General features: G+C 39.5%; 2 protein-coding genes across 4 annotated transcripts in view; both read right to left on the bottom strand.

The window, feature by feature from the left end:
• Positions 1-640: 640 nt before the first annotated feature.
• Positions 641-4,408, bottom strand: cacng5b (calcium channel, voltage-dependent, gamma subunit 5b). Of its 2 annotated transcripts, none has more exons than XM_026358685.1 (5): positions 4,215-4,408; positions 2,405-2,535; positions 1,818-1,958; positions 1,589-1,734; positions 641-1,000 (listed from the first exon to the last, which is right to left on the bottom strand). In XM_026358685.1, exons 1-5 carry the CDS (start codon positions 4,406-4,408, stop codon positions 740-742), a joined length of 873 nt encoding a protein of 290 aa, XP_026214470.1. In that variant the 3' UTR covers positions 641-739. The 2 variants fall into 2 exon arrangements, with proteins under 2 accessions (XP_026214470.1, XP_026214471.1); XM_026358686.1 differs by having other exon boundaries at positions 2,405-2,491; positions 4,213-4,408.
• Positions 4,409-7,259: 2,851 nt separating this feature from the next.
• The window catches only part of si:ch73-374l24.1 (protein kinase C alpha type), a 78,260-nt gene continuing 65,135 nt past the window's right edge, over positions 7,260-20,384 (bottom strand). Inside the window, exons 9-18 of one of the 2 annotated variants that reach the window (XM_026350790.1) lie at positions 18,922-18,951; positions 16,137-16,277; positions 15,862-16,035; positions 15,160-15,251; positions 14,838-14,900; positions 14,028-14,166; positions 12,824-12,904; positions 11,851-11,958; positions 11,083-11,223; positions 7,260-9,443 (exon numbers count right to left, since the gene is read on the bottom strand). In XM_026350790.1, coding sequence (XP_026206575.1) covers positions 9,279-9,443; positions 11,083-11,223; positions 11,851-11,958; positions 12,824-12,904; positions 14,028-14,166; positions 14,838-14,900; positions 15,160-15,251; positions 15,862-16,035; positions 16,137-16,277; positions 18,922-18,951 — 1,134 coding nt within the window. In that variant the 3' untranslated portion in view covers positions 7,260-9,278. The remainder of the gene's footprint in view (positions 9,444-11,082; positions 11,224-11,850; positions 11,959-12,823; positions 12,905-14,027; positions 14,167-14,837; positions 14,901-15,159; positions 15,252-15,861; positions 16,036-16,136; positions 16,278-18,921; positions 18,952-20,384) is intronic. The other variant, XM_026350799.1, reaches the window with a different exon arrangement.

Below are 20,384 nucleotides of genomic sequence, written 5' to 3' on the forward strand. Positions count from 1 at the left end.
ATATATTTGCACATCAAGTCGCTCCTGGCTGTAAAATTACCAAAAGGGTTTTCTGTATGCATATGACACACTAGACTGTCATCTGTGTCATGTCACTGGGTTCACACAGAACACAGAGAGGCCAAAAAACACCCAGAACTGTGCTCTGAGTGGCATCTGTAATTCGTCACCACACGTAATTATCAACTGGCCACTGATGTTGTGTATTACTAGATATTTGTTTTTGTTTATTCTTTTTTGCATGACATTTCAATACTGCCACTGATAAAACCTCAAAAAATGTTTTAAAGAATAACAAACATGCATTTATTTAAAAGTGAGGAAGCAAATACTCACTAACACAAACATTCATGAGGCACTGAAAGGTAAAATGCACAGATGTAATAAAACCAAAACGCTTTTTCCTTCAATTTAATTGGAATCTAGTTTATACTAGATCTTTGCAGAAGGCATAAACCACATTTATTAATTGTTTGTCTAAAACCTTAAACTGTGCAGCTAACAAATTTCCTATGAGCACTGCTGGCCCTATTAAAGACCACAACCAGCTTAGCAGACATCAAAGTCCTCGAGTCCCTGTCAAAGTGGCAGACACTTTCCTCCCAGAAAAACATCAAACTCAGGATTTATATTTAACTTGTATGATTTTCTTCAAGGAAAACGGTCCTCAACTAGTGATATGAGATCTTTCATGATCCTTTAGTCGCCCGTGGGTGGCCTCCGATGTGGTGACGACCCCTCAGCAGGGAGATGAGGAGACATGATCATACTCGGGGCATTTGAGGAGAGCAGGGTAGCTGGCGCTCATCTGGAGTGAGGCTTCACTCGAGATGTCAGAGGGACTGCGCCCACGTGACCAGGCCTCCGGGTGGAGGAACTGACCCGAGTGGTCGGAGCAGTTGCTGAGACGAGGGCGGTAGAAGCTGGGGTGACGGGGCTGGTAGATCTCCTCTGCTGTGTAGCGCTTCATGAACAGGTAGACAGACATGACACCTGCACTCTGCAGTGAAGAAGGACCCAAAAGGACCCATTATAGTTATATTTCTAATAAAGGCCACAGTGGAGGTTTTAGTATGTGATTAGATCTCTATAATGATGCTGCTGGAATGGCTACATCTCTAGCTAGTGATGATATGTAGCACAAATAGTAAATGGATTTATCTTGTTTATTTCATGTGGTGTTGTAGTTCCTGACTTTGGCCACAAGATGGGAGTTACTCCTAACTTTAAATTCAGGTGAGTTTCAAGGGTCAAAACATTAAAAATACTAAAATAACACATGTGGGAAAGGAATTGGATTAATTTCTAATATCGTACATCAATTAATAAGCAGGCTTTGACTTATTTAATGTGTTGATCCTAATTAAAAGGGTCATTTTTAGGTGTGTGAGAGGTTACACAAAGTGAATTTTGTGAGCAGCAAAACGGAGTTAACAGCTGATGATAAGTTGCTTCTTCTTCAGTTCAGTACATTTCTTTTATACTGTAGTATGTGCAAAACAGAACACAATGAGGACAATTATATATTCAAATAAAGGCATAAGCCCAAAAAATAATCCTTAAAAAAAATGAACATGAACTTTCGTACCTCAGTGAGCAGGAAGGAGATGGCAGCGAAGGCAAAGGACCAGCCGTACTTGTAAGTGAAATAGGCCTCACTGCTTTTAGTCCTGTTCAGCATTTCATCATTTATACTGGAAATGTACAAAACCAGACCCACCACCAGAGCCAGACCTGAGACACAGAGAGAAAAAAAATCAGGTTTGGACAAAGAAGACAAGAAGAGGAGAAGACAGAAACATGAGAGCTCACTGCACCTGAGAGGATGAAGAAGATTCCAGAGACAAAGGCCAGGATGGTGCGGTGTGGTCGAACGTGTCCGATGTTGTTGAGGACAAAACCGATGAACATGAAGAAGAGGCTGACCAGGGGGAAGGGAGTGGCCGAGCGGATCATCTCTAAAGAGGAGAAGACGGAGTGGATTAGAGAAGCAATGTGATATCTCTAAAAAAATAAGAGTGTTGGAGGAGGAGGTAGGACAGATTTCTCTTTAAATGGAGCTCTGATGTACAATTGATCATCGTCAGTGGAGTACAACATTAGAACTTATTAGACTGACTCACTCCAGTGGATTCATCTCCCCAGAGAAGCTACGTTGAAGGACATGGGAGGTGAATTGTCTATGAAGAAGCAATAAGTATTCTGGAGAGGAGCAAGGCTTAGACACGAGGGTTCAGATGACTCAGACATCTGTCTGGCTGCATTCTGATGGTGCAAAGATTTCTGAACACAGCCTTATTGGAAAATGAACATTTATTTAAAAAATACCTGCTTGTGTGAACAACCCTGAGGGGCACCTTGAGTTGTGAAGTGTTAAGCTGCAGTTTCTGCTGCTGTTACTCACTGAGCACGTTTACTGTGGACTCTGACGTCAGCTGGACGTTCATGGGCATGACATACTCGATGGTAAAGCAGCGGCCAGACTCGTCGCCTGAAGAGCACAACGACAGAAATGTAAAGATAAATTTAGAGACAAAGTGTTGAGGCGAGAAACGAAATTGAGAAATCACATAGCGAGACGTCTTGCTGCTTTCCTTTCCATCTCTGTCGTAAGAATGAGATACTTTAGAGGAACATTAATTCACTTCTAAAAATACATCCCCATGATCCTCTAAATGTAAGAGCTTAGAGGGGGGAAAAAAAGGTTGTGGATGTGAAGGCATGAGTCATAGACAAAACAGGCAAGGAGAAAAGCAAAGTTTACTTCATTGTTCAAAAATGTAAAAATGTTTTCATGAGTCGCTGTTGAACATGAACATGAAGCACATAGCAAGACTCAAGATGGTCATGTCAGCAGACGACATGAAGAAACCGGCTTATTTACATTAAAACAATAATTCAACACAAAGGTGGAATGTAACACTGACGTATAAGCAGAGAGCTCAGTTGGGCTGTTCAGCGTCTCAGTGACTTGTTTGTTTTAGGGCCGTGAGAAGTGGGAACATCCCAGACACGAAAGTCAAACATCCGAAGGGTCGCGACGCATCAAGAAATTCAGCAATTTATACTTTTATAAACACATTTTAGAAGTTGACCGTAATAGTTTTATGTCAACGGAGTAGCTGGAAAGCAGCTGTAAGGCGTGTATGTTAACATGTTAAATTTAATTTGGTTAATCTGTACATGCGACTTTACTCCACTTGTTACGTGGCAACAGGCCCCGGCCAACAAACAGTCTGGTATGTACAGTGTGTAACCCCCTGTAAAACAGCAAGTTGTCATCTTACTCATAGCTCTGTCCATTTTACGGCCACAGTAACAACTTTAACTGCAAAACTTTCTAAGCCTCCATTTCCTTGTTTCTTCTTTTTCTTTTTGTAAATACAAATGGTTTGTGGGTTTCTTCTTTTTGTAATAAGCCTGGATTTACACACACAGTCAACCTTGACATCAACGTTTATTCACTGACATATTAAGAGGAAATGGGACCCTGAGAGATACTAAACCACTGGAAATAAGGCCACCACAGCATTTTTTCATTTTACTGAGGTAACTTTTGTGTCTGTTTTTCTTTTGGTTCTTTTAGTTAATTTTTGTTTCTTTGAGTCTATTTTGCATCTTTTAACTAAACTATATGATTTTCAAACAAGAAATATTAACAAACAAAAGTGAGTGTTGCCTGGTCGGCTCATTCGGTAATCCATCCATGCATTTAATGTAATCTTAATGTAACTGTGAAATACATCCCAACTTGCAAATAATGCTACTTATTCACACCAGCTGGCAATATTCACCTGTTAACTCTCGCCACGATGAGATGACATCTGTCTCTGAAGAATTCTAAGTACAAGTCTGTATGTGTGGGTGTATATAATTACTGTATATATTATAGGACTGACTGTGCACCTTGTTTTATAGTATGTCATTGAAACAGAGACACTTTTTTTTCCTCTTGCTCTTTTTCTCACACGCTTCCAACCTGATGATGCAGCCTAATTGTGACTGACGATGCACAGAGGATACATCAGTGTGACAACGTCAGCTCCCTGCTGCTGCCACATTTAGATGCTGCACAGTAGAAATGAAAACCTTTTAATATCATCGTTCCACTGTGATCATTCTCATTTTTTTTCCTTAGTGAACTGTCAAATCGTGGCAGTAAAAAAAATCCATGCAACAATTTGAAACCGCACCCACAGTCTTGTTACTAACCCGCCAGGAAACAGACTCTCCACAGTCCTGAGTGCAGCGAGGTCTTGATGTCAGTGCTCTGGTTCAGAGGCATGATGACGCCCTCCTCCAGGTACAACCAGTAGTCAGTGCTGACTGCCACTCCCAGCAACCCCAGGCCACTGATTGCAAAGACACTGCTCAGCAATGTCAGGGCCTTCCTGCTGCATGCACTCATGGTGACAGCAGGGAGCACACAGTGGGTAAAATAAAGTCTTGGGAGCAATCTGGAGGATGAAATAGAAACAGAGGAAGAAATACGGATAAATATTAAAGAAAAGAAAGCTGGAGATGCACTTTTTCACAATGGTTTAACATATATTTGCATGTATTTGTTGTCTTTTTCATCTCATTTTAATCAGCTCCTGTCTGATGTGAAAGAAGAAGGCCCCATTATCTTTATTTATATCTTTCTAAAGAGCAACTTATGTTTACAATAGAGGTCTACTTCATTTTAGAAAGTGTGGTAGAGAAAACACAGCTGACTAGAATTCAATAAGGGATCTCTAACTTTGTTCAGCCTCCAATCTGCCCATTTAAACCCTTAATAAGCAGCATTCAGCTTCTCAAATAACCCTGAGAAACTGTCAGAGCTGTGCAGAAGTGTGCATCAATAATAAAAGTGTTTGAGCCTCCAGACTCCGGGGGCATTAAAGGTGTTGCAGCCTACCTACGTGAATACAAATGTTCACATTATTTGAAATCCAGGACTGGGTTTTGACATTTTGCAGCCATGAATTCAACAGCCTTGGAAAAGGTTGGACATTAATAAAGGTGGTCAAAAGTCAGAGCATGGATTTTGACAGTCTGATAACACTGTAAGACATCATCTATAGTGACAGGGTGATGATTTCAGTCCCGTTCAGGACACGTGAATGATGAACAGGCAGTGACGGAGGGAGGAATCGGCTGTCAAGGAAATGTTAATGGGTATCTGATGATTAGTTCATTGTGCAAGTGAACTAATTAATTAGGATTGATGTAGTTCTGGTGAATGATTTGTACACTTATCTAAAACTGAATGAATGTGAAATACAAACAACATGAACCACTCCAAAAATAAGCTTGTCCTTTATCCAGCAAGGTCACCTCTCTGTCTTTAAGGTCTATATGTCCAAGTTGTACTGAACTGTCAGGGCAGGAACTTCCTCAGGAGCATTATTGAGTAGAAATGTGTGAATGTCCCTAAGAAACTCAGCTAAAACAAGAAAAAGATGTAAAACTTTTCCTAGAAATTCCCTAATGTGCACAACGGGGCAGCAAATGATTCCTGTAGAAACATGATGTGCTGGTGAATCACTACAGCATTTTTTAGATTTAGATTTAAGCAGCCATGACCATAGAGCACAAATATAAATCATCACAGCAGATCACTGTTAGAATAAAATTCAACCAAAACCTTCATATGCCTTTAGGAATCAACACGTTTTTTGAAGTATGCGTCATTTCATTTCAATTCATGCATGACTTTCAAAATACCAGTAAGACAGGTAGAAAGCAGCCAAGATGTGACTTGACATCAAACTTTCTTGGGAATAATAAAGATTTTTTTTTGTGTGTGTTGTAAATCCTAAAATAGTTTTAACTATAACACGTTAGCGCCAGATCTACATTTCTCTTGTGTGTCACTGCGACTGCACAGTGTTTCCAATAAACCTCGTAGTAAAACAACATGCTGCAAGTAAATTAATAATTAGCTGAACCACACATGCAACAGCCGAAAACAACATATAGCTCGGTGCGTATCGACTGCTTCTTCTCACCTGTTTGTATTCGCTCCTTTTTATCCGCGCTGTGTTTCCTGCACTTGGAGCAAAGATCGTGCTCAAAGTTGTTGATGTAAATCTTCTGTGTTCAGAGCCTGAGGAGACAGAGTCTCTGATTTTCTGGTGATGAGCGGGTTAAAGGGAGATTTTAGCGTCGCTCCTTCGATTATTGCAACGAATTCCTGCAGGAAACTGATGTTTATTATCAAAGTGATGCAGCAGCGGTGCAGCTGCAAGAGCATCAACAGAATCAGATGCCAGGACCTGCTCTGCTGACTGATTTCATCTGAGAGAGAGAGAGAGAGAGAAAGACAGAGAGAGAGTGAGTGCGTACGTGTTTGGAAATGTCCTTCTGTTGTAGTGTGGACATATTCGAGTTGGTGTGAGGACATGTGGCCTGTCCTCACAACAGCAAAAGACTGTTAAGACCGATGGTTATGGTTGTGCAGTTAGTTATGATGATGGTGTGTGTGTGTGTGTGTGTGTGTGTGTGTGTGTGTGTGTAGTGTTGTGTTTCAGGACCAAGGACAGCTCCGCTCAGCTGCGACAGGAAGTCAGACAGCTGCCTGTTGAGGTGATGCATTTCCAAGTGTGCAGAGAGAAGCAGAAAATACTAGAAGTACCTGTGGTTGACACATACAAACTGAACACTTGTGCTGTGAATATGGAAGATTTTGTTCTGACAGGAACATAAACACAGGACACCTTCAGCTCCAGGTAGTGCAGGAGATCTGGGCATATTTTCTGCTGAGTAGAGCATATATTTTATCCTGTAGGAAAAGTTTGTCTGGGAAGTGAAATACAGACAGACATTTATAAATACAGTTTATACAGACGTCAGCGATCCCTTCTTACAGGAAAACCGAGGATCCTGTGACGAGAAGCAGGCCTGACAACTGTGGAAGCACTTGTTTAATCATGCTGTCTCTGAATGTCAAATAGCATATTGTGAATATTTATGAATTATTCCATGAAATTTACATGACGGAGTGTGAAAAGGGGTCTAAATACAGTAAGATCCTGCTAGTTAGAAAGATTCTTACCCTAACTTGTGCTAAAGTACGAGTGTCTCTGTTTTAAATCCATTAGCCAAACGCTGTTGCTCATAATTAAACAGGATCAAAAAATGTGCTTTATGAATAATAATGAAATATCAATTAATTTGTGAAAAACCACCTGTCTATATATGATGTGTACGTTTACCACACTGGACAGGTGTGAAAAACAAAACGGAGCAGATTGTTATTTTTAATATTTATCCATACTTTATTTATACACAGTATCTGTCATACTACAATGAACAGAGGAACAAGAAGAATCAGGTTAACAAAAAGCAGGGGCAATGAAAGAAAACACAAACATCCCGGTGGCTCTGATTGTAGCCTTGGAGTGGGTGGTGCCGTACTCGACTGGCCTGACTGATGATTTCTGTAGTGGTTCCAAAGGTTGTTTTGTGTGTGTGCGTGGTTTTTTATTTCTATCTCTCCTCAGACACTGATTCTCAATGTGAGACATGTAAACATTCAGTTTTTTTTTTCTTAACCTTAACAATCTTATTTTGGTCCAGATGCGACAGCTGCAACATCACTGTGTATGTGATGTGGTGGATGACGTTCTTGACTTTGGCAGTATTATGAAACCTCACTGTTGTGTGCCTCAATAAAAAAAAACAAAAAACAAAACACTGTTGGACACACCTGTTGGACTGGAAACTGATTTCCGTATCATGCAGGGGTCTTTCTCATGCTTAGTTTAGGCCTCGCCTCACGCATGCACACGATATATAAAGAAAAGACACGTTTTAGACACCAAGGGCTCTGAGCTCCTCAGACCTTCAACTTAGTTTCGTTAACATCATTTTGCTAGAGCAGGAGTCAGCCCTGAGATGACCAAGGCAAGAGGGCATTCAACCGTTTCACGCACAGCAGGTGCTGCATATTTTTTGTGCACTAGAGTAGTAGAAAACAATGGACAAATCGTGGAAATACATATAACAAGGTTTTGCTGATACCAAAGCTACCAAAGATTCAGCCAAATGTTATATATCTCTTCTGTGGGGTAATCTAAACATAGAAATGTTCAAACCGTCTATGGTAGTAAAAGCACATTCAGTTCATAGTATAAAATCAGCATTAACTTCTCTTTCGAAACATCTCTATTTGAAACGTATTTACAAAAAAAGGTTGACGTACAATAAAGGGTCAGACATAGAAATTGAGTTAAGCAGAACATAAAACAGGAACAAACCTCTTCCCGTAACGATTAGAAACCTTTCTTCAGACCAAGACTCTTCAAAACATACAATTATATATTAACATAGTTTATATCATAATACTAAACTTTACAATGATACAAGACGTGTACTGCATCCTACAATCTACTGCTCATACAGAGTCAGAAAATAAGCATGCAACAGAGATCTGCTTTGTGCATATGGAAAGAGCATCTTTATGGTTTAAAACATCGTCTCTTTTGATCCACAGTTTTCTGACCCTATATCCCGCAATCCCCCGCTGTAGGCGACATCCACTGCATTAAAAAGGCCTAGGCAAGCGTAATGTGCTTCTCTTTCTCTGTGCTGAGTTGAATATATTGTAGTTCCACGTCCTACAAAACAACAGATATAAACGCTCCCTGTATAGGGGTTTTATTGTTTTGACACTGTTGGGTAGTCGAAAGAGGAAAAACATTACAAGGACTTAAAGAACTGCAATAGAAATGTTTTTTTTTTTTCCCACTTCTACTTTGGCACTCATTTAACAGTATACTACCTCTTTTATTTTGAGTATAAACACATAATATACACATGGAGCAGTTCAGAAGTAGATAAAGCCGGGACAGAGCAGAAAAATATGTTCCGTTCTTGTCGTGCATTGCAGATTGTTGCGTAGTAAGATGGGAAACACGTGTGGGATGAGAAGGATCTTGCATCTTTAATACCTAATGAGATAGTAACTTATACTGAGACACAAGAAAAAGGCTGCAGGTTGAAAGAAACACAGATATAGATTCAGAATAAAGAACATATTATGAGATGTTTGGGGTAGTTATGAGAAAGAAATCAGTGCCTTGGACATTTTCCTCTCAGATTGCACTAACATGCCCACAAACATCATGCTAACACTTTGCTCCACTCTCTTCAGTCATTTCTGTACACAGATATTGAGAAGTAGTAGACAGAACACTGTAGAGGATGATATGAGTCTTTTGACAGTGGGACGTTGGTCGGCATTTGGAAGGATCCTGTAATCAGTCCGTTCGTTTGTGCTTTCTGCTCCCTCCTCATACCACACTGTGCAGGGATGGATGGATGAACTGAGGGTTGATGTAGGAGAAGCCAGCGAACTCGCTCTGGTCGATGTTGGCGATGACCAGCTGGTCGGGAGGGGTCAGCACAGGTTGGGTACGTGTGAAAAACTTGTCGAAGTTTTCTGCTCCTTTGCCGCACTGAAATGAAAAGAATGATTGAAGTGGATGTTATTTTGATCACTGGACTGCAAAACGTAGTTTGGTTAATGGCGAGGATTTGTAGACTCATGATTAAAAGGCTTTTCCACATGTCTTTTATTAGAAAGCTTCCAAAAAGGTCCCAGAGGGAAGGTGGTGCAGACAAATGTTGAAGCCTGGTGTGCAGCCGGGCAGAAGTTGTAATTAGATTAGGAACCAACCCTATGCACCCACAGTGGAGGTCACCAGCATCTGTGTGAAGCTCTGCTTGAGGTCATCATGTGTCTCAAACAGCTGAATATATAAATATATATATGCATATTGCCATGTAGCAGCACAGCTTTTACATTCAGAATGAGTAATGCACAACAAAGTTTACAGTGGATTTCAGCGTCTGCTGTTGACGACGTATTTTCTCTGGAGACATATCAGCATCTTAGGCTTTTTGAGCTGCTCTGTAATATTACAGAAGCAAAGCTATAAAGCTTGGGATGGATGTTTTGTTTGCAAATCCCTTCAGACCAATTAATGACGCAGTGTATGAGCTCACACCTGTGACCACGGCACAAAGCCCTCGTGAATGAATGGATGGATCCACTTTTAGAAAATGTTTTCCTCCCCCCTCTGTGAATGGAGACAGCTACATCCGCTATGTAACCCTACATTTATTGTGGCCCTTGTGGTGGAAGTAAAGGGAACTCTGCTCTTGGAGAGCTATTTTTAATCCTTGGTGGCAGCGCTTGTGTTGCTTTGGGCGCTGTGGGCAGAGAGGGGGTGGAGGATGCGGGGGTCTGCAAACAGAAAAGGAGTGTTTGTGGTGACAGGAGGAGGTTTAGGTATGGGGAGGGATGAAGGGGGAGGGCAGGTGTCCGTGGCAGCGGACTGGTGGCTGCAGCTGGTATCTAGCCTCGAGCTCTGTTGGGTGTATATAAACCAATGCACTGGGTGAAAATGAATGGGAACACAGACGCACAATATGCACCCATTCATACACATACAAACCGAGGAAGCATCTGAATTCTTGCATTCAGGAATGATTGCTTGTTTTTCTAGCAGTATATTCTACATGCCGGAAGGCAAAACAAACCTAAATGAGAGTGTGAGAAATAAAAAGACACTAGTGGATGTCTTATTGTAATTTTTTTTTCCCATTAGTTTTTATTTCTCCTTCTGAATATGCACCTGTTCATATGATTTTAAGAACTACGCATAAGCACCAGACTGAACATACCAGAAGAAGAAGTAGTTTTCACTCATAACTTATGAGAAGAGTCTGTGTATTAATTTACTTAACGTTCTTGAAGATGTTTCACTTCTCAGAGCCTTTAAGAAATTCAAAAGTTAGTCCAGATGCCATCACTTTGCATGCAAAGCTGTTATTTTGATGTAAATATGCTACATATTGGGACATTAAGAGTCACGCAATGAATACAAAAGGTTATTAAAATTAGAATAAGTGAGAGGATGTGAAAGAAATTAAAAGAGAAAACCTCCAGGAGGTATATCACTTTTTATAGACACTGTGTACTGTAGCATGACTGACTGACTGATCAAATGATGATGATGTACAACAAACATCTGTGTGACTTTACAAACAGTATACTCTCACTCTCTCACTCCCGATCACAGCATCACTCACCACTTTGGGTTTGAATGGCGGTTGGATCTCTCTGTTAGCCAGGCGATCCCAGTCTATGCGTCTAAAGAAAGCCTGCTCTCTGATGTCCCTCTCACCCTCTGGGCCACAGCCGAGACGCTTTGATGGGTGCTTTGTCATCAGCTGGTGACAAACGGAGGAAAAATGACTAGAAGATGTGACGGAGGCAGTTTGTGCTCAAAGGAAGGGAAAGAAACAAGCCCTATTTTTTTCTTTGCTTATTGCTACATTAGCACATTAACAGCATAATTCAGAGCCAGATGCTACTAGCTTTAAAATTGTTGCAGGAAATTACAGCTCTTTTTTATACCTCTTTTTTTTTTTTTTTGATTCATCAGCCACTTTTCATTTTGACCATTAATAATTTTTTGGAAATGAGATGTTATGTGACGATAGTACTGGTGGCAGCATGCAGCTACAGGCTGTAATATAATAAATGAAGGTGGAGTGTGTCATTAAAAGACTTGACAAGACTAGGCCCTAATCTTAATTGAATCGTCTCTGGTATGTAAATTGACTCTGAAAACGTATTTCCTTGTTGGTAAATAATAATAATCATGACAGCCATGCTGCCATGTAATGATGTAATGCCCAGGTGTTAGAAGAACAGGGGGTTGCCAAAAAAAATAAAAAACACAGGCTGATTTTTGAAACCCATCAAACTTTGGGATTCAACTGCATCATTCGGGCTAAAGGAACAATAATTGCAAAACTTATAAAATACTCTGTGATCCTTAAAACATCACTTACCCCCTTGCAGATGGACACAGCTTCTTTGGACATGGACTTGGGGTAGGACACATTATGCTCCATGATAGACTGGAAGAGTTCATCCTCATCCTCTCCATCAAATGGTGGCTGAAGATGTCAAAGTAGTAAAGTAAAAGTCTTAGGACATTTGTTATAATGTAATCTATCTGTAAACTATCACTGGTATTCAGTTAAGGCTCCTTCCTTCTCTGTGGACAGTATAAGTACTGTACTGTAGGTGACTCTAACTTTACAATGAGGTGCTACTGAAAGTAACACTTTTAGCTTTAGGTGCTATAATACTCACTGAATTAGTAAAAAAATAAATATCAAATCCTGTTATTTATTATTTCCTGATAGTGTTTGTGTGTGTGATCCATCTTTAGTAAAAAAAAAAAAAGAAAAATCCTCCGTGTTGCCTGGAAACTGGAAACCTTAACAAAAAAACACAGTTCTCCAACTGTAAGTGCTAACGTCTTGTTTATAATCATGGAAGCTGCTCTGTATGATTAAAAAACTGACAGATGGTGTTGGTGTAAACAATCAATTTACAATAGTTTGCTGTAGTGAATAAATCATGAATATGCACTCTACATTTTTTTATTTAATGGGGCAAAGAACAACAATAATTGGTTTGGCATTTTAATGCACTTCTTCTCAGAGGAGTTTGCCACATTAGTGAACCTCTGGAACATTTAACATACGACTGGAGGTTTGCAGCTTTGTTAAATGTTAGAAAAAAAGGAAACTAAACTGGTGCCTTGTGTCCGCTCTGATATGAAGTAGCGAAAGACACTGCAACTACTGCAAACCTTGCAACTTCAATTTATAGAACAGGTAACAGCAGCAAAAATAATATTGAAACTGATGGATTAACCAATTATTGATAATAGAAATAACTGGGAATTAGTCGTCTTTTGAGCAATTTTGCTTGGTTTATAATTTCTACAGGTAAATGTACAGACCACATTACCTGTCCTGCCAGCATCTCATACAGAAGAACCCCATAAGCCCACCAGTCCACAGATTTTCCATAGGGCTGGTATGCTATTATCTGACATGAGACAAAAAATGTGAATGTTAAAAACATCACACATAAACATGCAGCCACATTTCCCTACTCAGTTATTGCTTGATAACAGGAAGGTAAAGATGGATGCAGCAGTGTAACAGTACTGTAGTAAAGTGAAAGTAAGACACCACAGTAGCATTTCTCTTGTCTAAATGCTAACCAAATCAACCACTATTAAACGCAGTCAGCTATTTTGAGCTGCCATAACAAAGCTGCTTTCTTCTACCATCCAATTTACCATCCTACATCTCCCTCCCACACACACACAGTCTACACACACAATAATAATCACACATACAGGCGAAGAGCTAAAACACAGCTGCAATTGCAGAGATAGATATGCAACAATTTGTACAGTTGACAAAGTTGTAATTTGTTGTGTGGTTTCTTGTCCTGAGATTTAATCAGAATTTTTTAAATTGAAACTCTATGTGCATTAAAATTCCTCCTGAGTAGTCTCTGAATTATTTTAGCCATGACCTGTGTTGATTAAGTTTTCTGTGAGCAGCCAGGAGTAAGGATTTCCCTCTTCACACAGAGCTCCCTCGCGACTCAGGCAAATGGGAGGAGACATATGTTTAAATATAATGTACACAACATATTAACAAACAGACAAAGTAATATCTCATTATCCTTATGAACCATCTCTGCTCTTTATTCTGTGTAATAACACTATAAAATTTTCTCTTTTTACAGTAGCTGTCATTTGTTTTCCTTTCTGAGCTCACATTCATACTGTAGCCTACATGTTATTGTCTTTGACTACCAGGACTTTATGACCTCACAGTAATTGGTTGATTTTTGATATAAACTAGTTCATAAAAATGACAACAGCAATTTGTTTCACGGTGCTGGGACACAGGGTAGTTTCAGTGCTTATCGGAAGCTTATCGGAATGATGCCACTGTGCCGTAATCAAAGCTATTTTGGTTGGACAGTGTGTGTATGTATATATGTGTGTATTATAAATATGAGAATTCATCATAATACCATTAAATAGCCCCTACCTTCATTTTAGGTGAAGGTGTTAAGTGTTAGCAGTATGTAAGAACAAATACATTAATTCCCCCATAGTTTGTAAATGTGAAAATGTCAGACATCTCACCTCTGGTGCAATGTAGTCTGGCGTGCCGCAGAAGGTGCGTGTGGTCATGCCTTCATACATATTCTCCTTACACATGCCAAAGTCTGCTATCTTGATGTGGCCTTCAGAGTCCAACATCACGTTGTCAAGCTTGAGATCCCTGCAGCAGAGACAGGTTGTGAGTGTTTGTGTAGATGCACTTTCCTGTCAAGGCTTTTTGTTTGCTGATCTCGGGACTATTGGAGCACAGAAACACCAGTGTTGCTCTGAGCAGTTGATCTGTTCACAACACACATTATCATCTGGGTAACCATATTTTACTGGTGTCAAAACTTGCCATCCTGTTTCCTCCTGTTTTTCTTTCTGTTCTTACAATTCAACCAGCACTTTTGCTTGTGTTCAATTTCCTTCTATCAGGCACCACTTGTGACAGTTACTGTATATCCATCACAAACTTGAGTCAGGATGAAAAACACAAGGTGTGATATGAAGAATAGATATGAGTTTTTAGCCGAAGCACTGAAGAAGAACAAAGTGACCTTAATCAAGGACGTCTGTCCTTTCTATTTTTGCTTTTGCATCAGGATGATTAGTATGGATTTGATCCTCGCCTCCTTTTTAAGGTTATCCAGGCTCCACAGTTTAAACTCAGACAGAGCAGCAAGGTTAAATCTACACATTCATTTTTAATCTCTTTCTCTCAGTCATTCTGTCTCTCAGCTCCTGCTCACTTCTTCTCTCTGTTGTTCTTCTCTGTTGTTCTTTGTCTGCTTTACTATGTCCACCAGTTTCTATTTATCTATATCCATCCATCCATCCATCATCACCCACCTATAGATGATTCCTTTTCGGTGCAAGAAAAACAAACCAACAGCAATCTCTGCAGCATAAAACCTGCATTAAAAAAAAAGCCGTCACAAGTGATTCTACCAAATAAAAGAGAACAGTACATAACCATCCTATACCATGTCATACAGTCCTAAAATGTCCCAGGTATGTATGCATGCACAAAAAATATTTCAAAATCGGATGCAGTTACTGTTGTATACTGGGTTTTTTCTTTAATTTTGTACTTACTCAGTTGCTATAAAACATTTAGGCTGCCTGCAAGATATCTTCAATATGTCTGTATATGAACTACAAAGTAGCTTACACTGCCTGTGGCTCCTTGAACTTGCCCATACGCTGGATATGATACATGAGGTCTCCTCCGTTAATGTACTCCATCACAAAGTACAGCCGATCCTGCAACACAACGGTTACTGTCCAGTGTTTCCTACACAAAGAAGGACAATATATGCAGACTACAAAAGAGCAGTAAATTACACTGAGTGCTCTTCAGAAGAAAACAATGTAAATATAATGTATATTATAATGATATATGTTAGTGTGAATAGTGTATATACAGCCTTATATCTTAGAGGTGAGTATAATTCATTTTAAAAGTATTAAATGTCATCTATTCTTTCAGTACAGCAGCTTGGTCACATTTATATACTTGTATTATAAGTCAGGAGGATTTGATCAGTACATGTGGTTTTTATTCACTCTGTAAATGCAAAGAATTGACGTCATGCTGGAGACTTCGTATTCAAGAGAGGTCTCAGTTAAGTATCAATTTTCTCTGCATGGCCGCTGGCGAAAGGGTGTGAATAAATGTAAGAAGGAAATGCAAATAAAGAGGTAATAATTTAACATGGCAGGAAGTGAACTGACAGCAGATGAAAGCATGAAGGAGCACAATGGCATCTGTTAAATAAAGTTAGGTTTCCTTTTTTTCTGAGAAGTCTGTCAGCAGTGCAGAAACTATGCAGCCAAAACCCCGACTCCAGCAGTGACCGAAGGTTTTACGCACCACTGTCTGGAAGCAGGAGTGAAGCTGTGTGAGGAAGGGCGGTTTGTCTCTCTGGGCCAAGACCCTCTTCTCCACCATCGTACATTCAACGTCGTCATCCTGGATCACCACATCTTTCTTCAGGATCTTGATGGCGTACAGCTCTTCTGTTGACTTCATCTCTGCCAGCATTACCTGCAGTCAGTGGAGACGTCACAGGTCAAAGGTCACTCACAAGGAATTAAAAAAAAGGTGCTGAATCTTTTAAGCATTATTTTTATTGTCCTGGCTCTCACCTTCCCAAAGCTGCCCTTCCCCAGCAAGGCCAGGAAGTTGAAGTCGTTGAGTCCGACCCGGTCCATGTTACCTGAAGGCAGACTGAACCTTCGGTGGTCTGATGGTGTGATCACTTTCTTGCCGTGGCCCAGCTTGGCTTTCTGTCATGTAAAATATACACACAGATACATTAAAAATAGAAATTGAATAAAGTAAGAGTATTTTCAAGATCTTACTGTGTCTTTGCTGTGGGTTTCTTACGAGATGTTATCTACGTATTTCTTCGGCATAACGTTTACAATTCTCAAATGTGGATAAGCTGTGGATAAGCAGTTATAAGTTGTATATTTCTGCACCTTTCGGTTCAGTGAGACAACTAATATGATGACCCTTTCATAGGATTTGACAGGAGGACATGGTCAGTCATCATGCCAGTATCAGCTATATTCTCACATGGCTGATGCAGACAGTTCTTATCAGATCACAGAGCAGATGACTGACTGCCACAAGCAAAACTAAATCACTGATCGTTTCCATTTTCTCAGTAGAAGACAAGTGATGACACAGGTGCTTTCCAGCTATTAATCACTGCCGGAAAGTGTGTGTGTGCAGCTTTTCAATGGGCTCTAATTTTTAGCAATAAAAGCTGGAACACAAACAACTGATAATGTAACAACCACAAAACCATTTTAGAACTGTAATAAAAATATCAGCCTGAATGGGTTGAAAATGTAAGAACATGTCACTAAGATAAATTGCAAATGATATAAGAGTCATAAAAATAATTCATCTTAATGGTTAAAAACAAGTTGACGTTAGGTGATGTGTTTCATTTTCAATCCCATTCAAGATATTTTTACTGTGTTTTGCATGCTGGCTATTACATTCTTATACACGATGAGTGATTCTCTAATTGTTTAGCAGCTATTATGTTAATATTTGCTACAAGGTGCCTTGGTGGACGCACTAATCCCTCATTATCAGAGACGGCTGATTAGCTTCAGTTCCATGCAGAGGAAACAAAGTGGTCTGCTCTTTCCACTGGCGTACCACTTTCTTTATTGCATTCAGACATCCTCACAGATATCCAGCAGGATCTCACTGCTGATGCATTTAGGGGAAATTGCGAGGCAGGCAGTCAATGGGGACATGCCGGCGTTTCAAGGTTCCCTGTTGTTACAGTGACCGGCCTGCCAAGCATCTTTGAACAAAAAGAGCAATTAGGACCCTACCAGCTCCCATCATGGCTCCAGTGGTGGTCTGTTTCTGTCAGATAGAGCACAGAAAACAGCCGACTGGTGGGTCACAGAGAGGCTGTTGCCAGGCCAACCATTTCTCTACTCTTGATTAGAAAAATATAGTCAACATTACAACTGTTGCATATTTATTTACCAGTCCTTATACAGCAGGTTTGTGTAAACACTGACTAGGTGGGTCAGCTGTAGTTACAGAGGTGAACAGTATGCTAGTATAACAATAAAAGCACCACAGAGAATTTAAGTGTCTTACAGGTTAGCATCCCTCTTTCTAACAATATGACATCATCATCACACGTGATGGTGAAACTAGCTGTTCCCAAGAAAATCTGAGGGGAACAAAAAAGCTTAAAAAGGAAAAGAAAACAATCCATCGCCCTAAAATGTTTTTTTTTAAGCGTTTATCTAATTATTTGTATTTACTAGATACATTTTTAAATCCCTTAAATTACAAAACTCTGGAAAACAAGAATACATTTTAGTTTTTCTCTTTGCGTTGGGTATAACTGACATAAATCCTGCCTGGGCACTGATCAACAATGTCAATTTAAGCTTGTGACAATATGATATCGCATCATCAACACTATGCATAGACTGGTTTATCTAGTCTAGAAATTACATTGCATTACATCACTTTCTACCTTCAATAATTTTCAAAATAAAGTACATTCAAGTCAACTGTATATGAGACATTTGCAATGTAAAAGAGAGAGAGTCACATCTAACACAAACAAAGGCTAGAACATTAGAGTCGAGGGTCACACACCACGAGTTGTAGTCCAACAGATGCAGTACAGAAACACACCGTTTAGTCTTATAATAAATATAACACTGCCACCATGTGGAGAAATCTGGCATGCACACCAAGCACATTGAGAACCTGAGTGTGTGCATTCATTCATACTGTGTATCAGCGAGTGTCCAACCATGCTTCATGTCCTGACAGCCTTCTGTCCTTCTATAATCCGGATGAATGGCGGACTACTAGAAGGTGGGATCAGGCCGGAGTGGTGCATTTACTAACAATAATGCTGTTTGGCGTTTGTGTTTAAGGCAAATCTGATATATGCAGCACCATAATTAAAATTTTGTCTCCATAAGACCCACTTCGTTGGGTCACTACTTCATTGTTTGTGCCTTAAAGCCAAATGCAATCACAGCGAATGAAGCAGAGTTTGCTGATGTGATCTTTGCAGTAGATGTCATAAGTGCTGCTATGAGGTATGATTTGTTATTTTGCTGTATATTCAAATTACACGAAGCCTCTCAGGTTTTACTGTACTGTATGTGTGTGATAAAGATGGGAAAAGGTGAACAGGAAGAAGGAGAAAGTTATTGTATAAGAGTGTGAGAGAAAGCAGAAAAATAATCACTGCAATTTAGCGTGTGAATCACAACAAGCAAACCATTAAGAGCCTTTTGTTAGTAAATCAGATTCATTTGTGGAAGCCCAGTAGAGATCCACAAACAATCCTAAGAGAGTAAGTAAAGTGAGTGTGATGCAAACTGGGAGTGAGCAAAATAGAGACGAAGCAGGCAGGAAAGCTACCTTGAGATAGTGGATATTTAACTGGCAGGCCTAGGAAAAAGAAGAAACTCACTTATTAGTGCGGTCAAAGGTTAGTTGATGTGTGCATGTGTGTCTTACTATAAAAAATATGATAAAAAAACAAGGTGGACAAGTGATGAACCATTATTTTGATCTGTTTCAGTACTGTATTTGCAAATATAAACATTAAACTATAATCTATAAAAGTCAGAGACATGACTAGAAAACAGAATAGTTCCTTTTCCATCACATCTGGCTGCATCTCTAGTTTCCACGGCAACCGCACAGTTGTGTGAAGACGCCAGCCACGGAGGAAATTCAAGGTCAGCTCTGAACAGTGCAGAGAGAAGCGGCAAATTAAAAACAAGACTCAGTGTCTTGAGGACGGCTGCAAGGAAATTAAATTTACACTCGGTGTTAAACCACACACAGAGCTGGACTTTAATAAAACCGCCCTCAGTCTTTTCCAGCTCCTTTTTTAATTCATGAATCCCATATGTTTTTGCACTTGTTTCTACTATTTGTGAGTTATTAGTAAGGGAATAAACAGGTTTTATTTAGAGCATAGATTTTTGTAATGTGTTGCAGAAAATGGAAAATTACTGACAGACACCTGCAGTAAATAGTCTGCTCACAGAGAGCAAGGTCTAGTTTCAGTGAAGGTTTCTTTAGAGCTGATAAAAGTCCAAGTGTGCTTATTTCATGTACAACAAATCACACCAGTAATACAGTTCAGAAATAATAAATCCATAAACATTAGTTGCTTTTATTTTACTTACAGTTACATTAGTTGTGCATTTTAAAACTTTTAAAATCTATATGCACGTACAGCTGCATTCACCAACATGTTTACTATGAATTTCACATTAACATCAACTGAACTCAGTGACGATAGAGCATGTGAATTTGTTTTTTTGGCAAAACGAACTTAGACAAAACTTGCACACTGGTCCAGCAAAACTGGGAGAGAGGGAGTAAAGAGCGAGGAAAAAGATAACACGACACATGAAAATCAATACAATAAAATAAAAAAAAACGTTGATACATTAGAAAACATGAGAGCGTGATGCTTTGAAAACACCACACAAGAGTTCCTCAGGTGTTTCTGTTTTCATACAAATGTGGGCTTTAGAAACCAAAAACACATCCTGGGTTTTATTGTTTTCTTCTCTGCTTATATATCTACAGGTTGACGCTCACTTTGTTTGAAGCAGTTGCAGAAACAAGTAGTTTGCTAGTGTGGAAAATAAATAAATGAATAGATAGATCAATAAAAACCCTCCTGGGCTTTATTTAGACTGTCTACGTGATTTCACCTTCTGTTAACTTTGCATATTTAGAAATGTAACTGGAATTGTAATGTAACTGTAAAGGCAACACACAGCTAGAGCTGATTACTTAAAATAATAATGTTTATCTTCATTTAGACATGCAAATAACGGCTTCTGATAGCTGGGTTAGAA

The sequence above is a fragment of the Anabas testudineus genome, chromosome 8, assembly GCF_900324465.2.
Source record: "Anabas testudineus chromosome 8, fAnaTes1.2, whole genome shotgun sequence".
In the NCBI taxonomy this organism is placed as follows: Eukaryota; Metazoa; Chordata; class Actinopteri; order Anabantiformes; family Anabantidae; genus Anabas; species Anabas testudineus.

Coding starts and splice junctions, on each gene's coding strand:
- cacng5b (XM_026358685.1), bottom strand. CDS start 4,408: ATGAGTGCATGCAGCAGGAAGGCCCTGACATTGCTGAGCAGTGTCTTT. Junction 1,735..1,817: donor AATCTTCTTCATCCTCTCAG/GTGCAGTGAGCT, acceptor TCTGTGTCTCAG/GTCTGGCTCTGGTGGTGGGT. Junction 1,001..1,588: donor TCTCCTTCCTGCTCACTGAG/GTACGAAAGTTC, acceptor TCTTCACTGCAG/AGTGCAGGTGTCATGTCTGT.